Below are 9,241 nucleotides of genomic sequence, written 5' to 3'. Positions count from 1 at the left end.
AATGGACTTTTAAAAAAAAAAAAAAAAAAAAAAAGCCAAAATGCCGCCAACTATATTTTTATATATACATATAAAAATGTAAATCAAAATGTTACTTAATATGTTGTGCCACCACCCTTCCCCAGGTTTACGCCTGCGGATCCGATGCTCAATGGCGTCTTTGCACTTTTTTCCGCGAATGTTTATAAAGCAAGGTTGGGGTAAAAAGTATAATCAGGTGTGGAACATTATTTTTTTCTTCACCCCTTTCAGATCATTTTGATGTGAAAATTAATTAACCAGTAAGTTGTTCGCCCTCGGTCAGGCTGAATTACCTGCACGTTGCTTCGATAAGGAAGCGTCACGGTTGCTGCCCCCATCACCTTGCACCATGCACAGTTGGCGGCACACTGCTCCTGTAGAGAAATGCTTACCCATGCGCATGGAGCGCAGAACAGTTCGTTTGAATATGCACAAACGAATGCGCCTACCTATTATTGTACACGTGGGTATGCTTTCCACCAGCCTGCAACCCGACCGAGGATACACTTTCCCCGTTCCCGGCGGGAGCAGAGAATACCCCTTTTCGTTACGTTGAACTTAACTCCCCCGTTGGTTTATTAACTCGGAGGTGCTAACAATTGGGCATATTTCATAAAAAAAAAAATACCCCACAAGGGCGCATGAAGCTCAAGGCTGGATCACAATGGCTGCTGTAGTCTGCTTATATGTGCAAGTGGAGGAGCAAACCGATGGAAAAGAATATCGCGAAGAATAACTGCATGGAAAACAATCACGCAGTAGTAAAACAGTTGCCGCGGCGAATTAAGTACCCCCGCGAGGAGCTTACAACAGCTACCCCCATTTCTTCACACGCGCAGCCAAAGCAGGGAAACTAATTTGAGGCTAATGGTGAAACGGCATAGTTGGGGGCAGCCGGCAGGGGGGACTTAAAAAAAAAGAAACATAAAAAAATAAAAAAAAAACAGGGGGATCAATTAGGGCAGTGTATAATAATGTGGATGTTAGTGGATGATGTGGCTACTGAAAATTGGTCATCTTTCCGTAACTGTCCCTTCTGCGTCGCACCTAACCCCCCTTGGAAAAAAACTACACGAAGGTCTCCTTCAAAGTTTGAAAAAGGTTAAACTTTTTTTTCTCCGTCGATACGACGATACATTTCCCCTCCTGCAGTTGTGTCTCCGGCGTTTGGACGCGGATGTAAAATTTTATGCTACTTGTTATGATAAAAGCTGTTTAAAAAAAAAAAAAAAAAAAAAAAAAATATGACCAGGCAAGGTGATTTTGTTCACATATTTCGTGTGTGTGTGTGTGTGTAGGGGGGATACTGCCCTTTTACTAAATGGACACAGATGCTGCAAACATGGCGTTGCATGTAGGACTTACTCGTTATGTTGAAAACGATCAACTGGTTAAAAAAGGCGTAGTTGGCATTGCCCGTATTTTTGCGCAACCACAAATTTGTTGTGACAAAGAAAAGTCCCAAATTTCCCAGCAGTATAATTATCTTGAAATGGGGAAAAAAAAAAAAAAAAAAATGGGGGACGGAATACAGGTGACATTTATAAAGGAATGCCTAACATGATATACGACTTCGTTAAACAGTCTGACTCGTAATGAGCGGTGGCGGAGGGGCTCAGGGTAAAGAGAAAAAGATCCCCCATGTGAGCATATCTACACATACAAATGTTGATGGGAATATTTTGTAAGAACGAGAATCTTACCAATTTGGCAAAGGGGATAGCATGAACTGTCCTTTTGTAGTCTATTACAAGCAGCAGCTGAAGGGAGGAAACGCAATGATACATGAACTGAAATGGGTCGTTTAAGAAGGGGTCTCCAATCATTGGGGGGCAATGTAAAAGGTATAAATCGGTCACCCCCAAGTTAAGCCATGCAAGTGTGTGTAAGGGGGACACAACAGCTAAAAGAGCATGTGTTACCAACGCATACCAAACAAAACACAATGTCGTTCACTGTGATGTTGGGATGAAAAACCAAAGCAATCTGCAAAGGTGAAAATATGGGGTAGCCTTATGTCTGTGTGTGTGTAGGTGTGGGGTGAATAGTGAATACGTACAAATGGACTTGTAAAAAAAAAAAAAAAAAAAACACGGGGTGCTTACACAAATCATTATTTTTAAATAAATCAGTGGCGTCTTCACAAGGCGGAACAGGAGAGGGAGGGGGTAGAGGAACACGTGGAACTGCATCAGGGGGAGAAGCAAGGGTGTAATATTGGTAATATGAGTGATAAAAACAGTGCTGGACGTGCGTCAGGCGATTGCACACCATGTACACCGTGCCCGCACCACGTGTTGTCGTTTACATGGAAGAGGAACAAGAAGGAGTGGTAGTAGTCCCGGAACATCTGAGGAGGGGAAGGAAAGGGGAGGGGGCGCTTTTACTTTCTGGTTGGGAGGGCCTGTCGCCTACAAATATTGGCGGTCATCCAAGTGTCACGTCAACCGTGCCAAGTTAAACAAACTGCCGCCAAGGGGGGCGTAGAGCGCGCGAGAAACATTACCGTGGAAAAGAGGTACCAGTAATTTCCCAAATTGGGCAGCAGGAAGAGGACCTTGTATTCATTAATTAGTGTGTTGTTTAGGAAGGACTGCAGAAGGGGGGGGAGATAAGAAGCGTGAAGGGACGGTTTGAAGGGATGAGGAAAAGGGACAAATGTCACGGTGTGGGCATTGGTGACTGTGCATGATGGTGAATACCGTTGTGCGTAGCGTTCGTGGGAGGCTTACCCAAGACCCCGAGTTGACGTAAGCGGAAGCCAACAGGAGGAGGCCATATATACCCAGCGTCGCGATGAGCAAAGCCAAAATTTGCAGAAGGATTAGAAGCATTTGTAGGAGGGTCAGTGGCTCCTTAAGTTTGTGCTTGTACATTATCCCTTGGTGGAAGTACACCACCAGGTTATTTACGCCGGTGAGAACAAGGATGAAGTGAAATGAAGTAACGTAGAGCAGCATGGCATTTACAAAGAGAGTTGCAATAAGGTTTGGTGTAGACGTGTCTGGAGGTGAGGCTTCGCTTCTAATCCTTCTAAGGGCCAAATAAAAAGACGTGGTTATTAGGAGGAGCTTAAAATTATCAAACGAGAGGAAGCTGTTGGAAATTATCGTGAGGGGATTGTTCAGGTAGATGTTGGCTAGTAAAATGGGGTCGATTATGTTCCACTGCATATCCCGCGTGTCTTGGTTAACATAGAGGAAGTAGGCTTCCCACGTCGCCAGGCGTTGAGCTATTAGGAATAGCAGGACGCCTATGAGCAGGTCGACAGCGCATATGAGGAGGAAGAAGCGCAGTTCAGGTGTGTTTAGCGAGAGGGGGGCAACCCTGTGGGAAGCATCTCGTTTGTCGCGTTGACCACGTTCACCACTTTTATCCCCTTTGCCGCCCCCCCCTCTTAGAGGAATCCCCCGTAAGAGGACAAACTGTAGCGCCTTCAGCATCAGGGGGTTGACGCGCACAGTCAGGGAGGAGTACACATCTGCATTGAGCCGTCCCAACACATCACTTTCGTAGAGGTACTTCAAATTGTACAAGTCTGAGTTAAACGAATAATGCATGGAATCATTTTTTATTAAAAACTGTTTTAGCTTTCCATTGCGTTTGTTTTTTTGAAAATACTCTTGTAGATGTTCTGTATTGCTGATTTGTTCAGAGTGGAAATGTGTCCCCCGTCCTGGGTGGGAGGAAAGACGTCCTCCATGGGGACTCCCTTCTCTTTCAAGAGTTATTAACTGGTCAATGTATTTGTATTCACTTCCTTGAAGAATGTGTATTACGTAAAAGGTGGTTATTCTCACGATGAGGAAGCAGAGCAGGGTTGCACCTAAATGCCAGTGCCTTGGCTTGTGAGCACTTTTCGCGGGTGTAGATCCTCTGCGGTGGTTCATGATATATAAAAAGGTGGGAGTGGGGCTTAAAAAAAAAAAAAAACACACAAAGGGGATGCAAGGCGTGAATTCATGCCAAATGTGTGAACAGGTAAAGTTGTACAAGTGGAGAGAAATGTGTTTTTATATATTTTCCCCATGTTGTCAAGCACAATAAAATAGGGGGTGCACTCTCATGGCACTTGGAATTAGGATTAAGTATTTTTTTTTTTTTTTTTTGCAGTGGTGCGTCGTAGGGGTTATACCGTATGAGGAAAAGAGAACGCACCTCTTTGATGGAGTTTTTTTTTTTTTATTTATTTATTATTTTTTTTTCCTATCACGCTTCGCATAAAAGAGCATTCGTCCAACGGTCATGTAAAAAAAAAAAAAAAAAAAAAAAACGAGTCAAGTGTGACAAGGGCGATAGGCGCCATGTGCTACACGAAATCGAGCCATGTGACTTGTGAAGGTGTGGGAAACTTGTTATGCCATCCAGCGAAGCGCCCGCGGAAGAACCGCTTTGTGCGCGGAGTGACAACACTTTTTATTTCTACACCGCGAGGTTTGAAGTGGCCGCATGTGATCGTGTTGTTCCATGCGATCGTTGTGATCGGAACGAGCACAGCAACGTGTAGCGGGCCGCTCTCTCTCTCGTTGCAGTAACAAGGGGGAGCGTCAGGCTTAGCGATGCAGTTGTCGGGGGAGGTATGACCGTTATATAGTCTATGCCGCCCCGCTTCTCTTCCCGTTATATGTACTCTGCTCCACGGGGACGAGTTTCACATCCGCCTACCCAACACATTCGTATATACATACGTATTTGCATACGTATATATATGTACATACATACATATACATACATATATATAACGTGTTAGAGGAAGTTTTGTTAATTTTTGTGGACGAGTGGGTTTTCCTTTTGTGCTGATCTCTCCCCACCGAGATATGATAAGCGCCAAACGGAACCTGCTGGTGGTTTTTCCGGGGGGTGGTTTCCCTTCATTGGCACGTTCAGCAGGATTGGTGGTGGACGCATTGGGAAGGGGCAGTCATCATGGTGGACGGGGCGGTCAGTGCAATTGTTTGAACGTGGAGAGTAGAGGACCGTCCTGGTTGGTGCCCCGAAGACACTTCGCCATTGGCGTGTTCGAACGGAAGAAGCCTCATATGAATATTGGCACCATTGGACATGTGGACCACGGAAAGACTACCTTAACAGCAGCGATAACAAAAGTGTGTGCAAATTTAAACAGAGGTACATTCAAGTCCTATGAAGAAATCGACAAGACTCCAGAAGAACAAAAGAGAGGAATCACAATAAATGCCACTCATGTAGAATACGAAACAGAAAAAAGACATTACAGTCATATAGATTGCCCAGGACACTTAGATTATGTGAAGAATATGATCACAGGTACTTCACAAATGGATGGGAGTATCTTAGTGGTGTCTGCATACGATGGGTTAATGCCACAGACGAAAGAACATGTACTTCTGTCGAGGCAAATAGGTATTGAAAAAATGATTGTCTATTTGAATAAAATGGACATGTGTGAAGATAAAGAGCTAGTCGATTTAGTTGAATTAGAAATTAGGGAACTGTTATCCTTTCACAAATATGAAGGAGATAATATTCCTTTTATTAAAGGGTCAGCTCTTAAAGCTTTAAATGATGATCAGTCAGAGTATGGAGTTCCTTCCATCTTGAAGCTACTAGATGCTTGTGATAATTATATTCATGAACCCAAGAGGAAAATGGATTTACCATTTCTCATGAGCATTGACGATGTGTTGCAAATCTCGGGCAAAGGGACAGTCGCCACAGGAAGAGTCGAGCAAGGAACTCTAAAACTTAATGATCCTGTGGAAATCCTGGGCATTAAAGAAAAGCCCATTAAAACAGTTGTCACGGGTATTGAAATGTTTAGAAAAACGTTAGATGCAGCTCAAGCTGGGGATCAAATTGGAGTCATGTTGAAAAATGTAAAAAGGAATGACTTGTCTAGGGGGATGGTAATCACCAAGGTGCCTAACCTTAAGACATACAAATCGTTTGAAAGTGATGTTTATGTGTTGAAAAATGAAGAGGGAGGTAGGAAAAATCCATTTGCTTCCTACTACAGACCACAGGCCTACATACGAACGGCAGATGTAAATTGCGCAGTTATTCTGAATGAAGATACGCAGGTCGCAAACCCAGGGGACAACATCAAGTGCACCATTGAGCTCATGTACCCGCTCGCTCTGGCCAACGGGCTTCGCTTTTCCCTGCGCGAGGGCGGCAAGACCGTCGCCTCGGGCATCATCACGAAGGTCATCTAGTGGGGCGGTTAGCGGCAAGTCAAGCGGCGCGTCGACCGTTACGGCTACTTCTTTTCATTTTAGCGGAGGATTCGACCTCCTCATCCATGTAGGCACACAGTTGGGGGGGAGAGCCTTTTTTTTTTAACCATACGTGGCGTGCACTGCTGCATGTGTGAAAGTGAACTCTCTAACGAGGTGGTGAGGGGAAAGACACATGTGTGCGATCCACACCGCTTTCACGTGACCATCACACCGCTGTCAAATGAACAAGCGCGACAGGTCGTGCATGCGATACTTCTCCCCAGTGACGGGGCACTCGAAGAGGTCTTCCGCCTTAACGAACAGGGAGATGGCTTTTTCCGAGAAGACGTGGCCCGCGGGGGTGGTGAAGGGGGGGTTCTTCTCATCCATGACTTCACTAGTGTAGGGACAAACGAGGAAACTTTTTGTCCTCTGTATATTTGGTACCTGCTTAATGGTGTTCCTAAGCTCATTAATGCACGTAGGGCATTTTGTGGACTTGTGTTTGCCCCCACACTGGTCCGTTTTGACCACCGAAATGCCAGCCTTCAGTAGAAGCTCCAGGAGAGGCTTATTCAGGACACCTGTTATTTCTGCATAAACCTGTTGAAAAGATTTTATAACTTTACTCCATCTCTTCCGATTGAATATTTTTAACGCATCTGTGGAATGTCTTTTGTCGTGAGAACCATACAAGCCAATATACGTGACAAGGAATTTCACATCTGTGGAGATCTGCTCATCTGGTTTCGAAACTGATTTTTTTATATATTCAATTGCTTCATAAAATTTATTTTCAGAAATTACACTAATGACAAATTGTAGATGCAGCTCTGCTTCTATATTAGAATCGATTTTTTTTAATTGCGACTTGTATTTTTGACACCACTCTAGTGCTGGCTTGATGTTGTGATTTTTCAGCTCATTTATTATGTCTAGATATTCTTTGTATACATCTGCATCTGAGTAATTTTCCAATTTGTATCTTTTTGAAAATACTTGTACAGTATCAAAGAACCCGTATCTAGATAAGAACCCGTCAACTAGCCAATTAATTCTATTCTCATACATTTCGAAGCGAAAATCATGCTTCAAATTTTCCAACTGAATATCTCCCTCAAAATAAATGTACTTGAGTCGACTAGCCAAACGGTTCACATATTTGTCTAGAAGCATCTTGGATTCTAGTACTTTGCTCCGTAATGATTCCATTTTCTCAATTATCGTATTTAGCTTGTTCAGGTAAACCTCGTCCGTTAAATTGACTAGCTTCTTTTCAATGAACAGCGTGATGATGGTGAAATTTTTCTCCAACTCCTTTTGAATATTTCGAAAAGTGTTCAGGATGCATTTCAACGGGATTTGTATAAAAGATTTATCTATTGCATTTAGGGACAGCTGCTTGGACAATTCGGGTTGTGTTGCTTCAGTCTTTGGGGTTAGGGATGGGGACTCCACCACCGGAGGAGGCTGCCCTGGTAACTCTTGCGTTGGAGGTGGCTGCCGCGCCTGCTGTGCCTGACGTTCCGCCTCCTCGTCGCTCTTCAACATCTGCCTCCTCATTTCCTCCCTCTTACACTTTGCTTGTTCCTGCTTGGGCGCAACTGCGTACACCTCGGCCGCTTCGTTGTAGAGGCTGTCCTCATCCACAGATAGGTAGCTCACGTTGGACCAAGTATCCACGTCACAGGTGCTATCGCCCTCTTCGCAGTTGTCACGATTGAACATGGCGTCCTTGCACAGGGGATCCTTCCCTGTATTGTTTGCTCCCCCCTGATGTGTTACTTCAACCTTATTTCTTGTAGCCGGTTTGTGGCTCTCGCCACTACCACCCTGTGCTTCTGCGGTGCAATTCTCATTGCCCCCATCGCGGACGTCCTTCTGCCCAGCGGTGAGGGTCTTTCCCCCCGCCTCGACTCCCTTCTCTGATTGCGCCAACTGCTCTGACTTGGTCAACTGCTTCATCTGACGCGCCGCACTTAACATCCTAATGGCCCTCGATGCATCATCCACGAGAGCCATATCTTTACCTATTTGCTCCTCCACAATTTTGAGTACATCATCTACGCTTTCCTCCGTACCGGTTACATGACGTTGGTTACTTCCTGGGGGGACCCCACCTCCCTCATCCGGTCGCCTACCTGCCCGTTGTTCAGCAGCCTCTCCTGCCTCCTCCCTGTCCCCTGCAAGGGGGCCATCCACAGGGGGCGTGCTTAACCCCTGATTGGGCTTCTCTTCCATCAGGCTATATCCTCACAAGGGATGTGTACATATTAGAAGAGGTGACTCACCGGAGTTACTCGTGGTGGTGGTGATGAGGTATGTGTGTGCGGGATGGCTTCCACTCAGACGAACAGGGAAGACCGCCCCCTTGTGCCACCTCGTTAGCGATTTAGCTGTCCCCTTTTTTTTTTTTCGGGGCAATCTCCTTTGTGTTTTACAGTCCAGTTGGCGGTTTGCTCAAACGAATGTGGGTTTTCAACTCAAGTCTTTCGTTTTTTGTCATTTGTATTTTTTTTTTTAGAGGAAAAAAAAAAAAAAAAAAAAAAAGCCGCCTCTCTTTTTTTGAGCACAGAGCAATGTAAAGGAGGGGACGGACACACGAACAGTTGGAAAAAAACAAAGGCAAGGCGTGCGAAAAGGGAACTAAGTTGCGCTTACACAGCTTCCATTCCTTCACCATTCGGTGTTATGTGCACTGTGGAAGGGTCAACGACACTCACTTGTGCTGCTTTCTCTGCCCATGGCGATGCCGATTGGTCTGCTCCTTCGCCACACGCGTCAAAAGTTAAACGAGGGAAAGGCTCCCCTGGACTCGTTAACCGTTGCACGGGCAGCACGCAAAAATGCCTTGGCACACACAAAAAAAAAAAAAAAAAAAAAAAGAAGGAAGCCTACCAAGTCACACGAAAACGGAATACCTACAAATGGTATATCTCTTTTTAAAAAAAAAAGAATTCCTTTTATGCATTGTTTTTTTTTTTTTTTTTTTTTTTTTTCCCATTTGTGCGCTTTGGCCAGAC

At 44.8% G+C, this 9,241-nt stretch overlaps 3 protein-coding genes across 3 annotated transcripts; 1 reads left to right on the top strand and 2 right to left on the bottom strand.

The window, feature by feature from the left end:
• Positions 1 to 1,089: 1,089 nt before the first annotated feature.
• AK88_04021 (uncharacterized protein) lies at positions 1,090 to 3,911 on the bottom strand (the record flags this gene model as incomplete). Its single annotated transcript, XM_012481631.1, has 8 exons — positions 1,090 to 1,232; positions 1,387 to 1,507; positions 1,725 to 1,781; positions 1,954 to 2,007; positions 2,127 to 2,207; positions 2,330 to 2,371; positions 2,528 to 2,614; positions 2,754 to 3,911. The coding sequence occupies 8 exons, from the start codon at positions 3,909 to 3,911 to the stop codon at positions 1,090 to 1,092; spliced, it is 1,743 nt and encodes a 580-aa protein (XP_012337054.1).
• Positions 3,912 to 4,838: 927 nt separating this feature from the next.
• AK88_04020 (translation elongation factor Tu) lies at positions 4,839 to 6,215 on the top strand (the record flags this gene model as incomplete). The annotated part of the gene is made up of 1 exon (XM_012481630.1): positions 4,839 to 6,215. The coding sequence occupies one exon, from the start codon at positions 4,839 to 4,841 to the stop codon at positions 6,213 to 6,215; it is 1,377 nt and encodes a 458-aa protein (XP_012337053.1).
• A 240-nt stretch (positions 6,216 to 6,455) lies between these two features.
• AK88_04019 (uncharacterized protein) lies at positions 6,456 to 8,459 on the bottom strand (the record flags this gene model as incomplete). Its single annotated transcript, XM_012481629.1, has 1 exon — positions 6,456 to 8,459. One exon carries the CDS (start codon positions 8,457 to 8,459, stop codon positions 6,456 to 6,458), a length of 2,004 nt encoding a protein of 667 aa, XP_012337052.1.
• Between the last annotated feature and the right edge of the window lie 782 nt (positions 8,460 to 9,241).

This window comes from Plasmodium fragile (genome assembly GCF_000956335.1).
Source record: "Plasmodium fragile strain nilgiri unplaced genomic scaffold supercont1.52, whole genome shotgun sequence".
Classification (NCBI taxonomy): Eukaryota; Apicomplexa; class Aconoidasida; order Haemosporida; family Plasmodiidae; genus Plasmodium; species Plasmodium fragile.
Note: the sequence above shows the minus strand (reverse complement) of the source record. Positions and strands in the feature narration are given on the sequence as shown.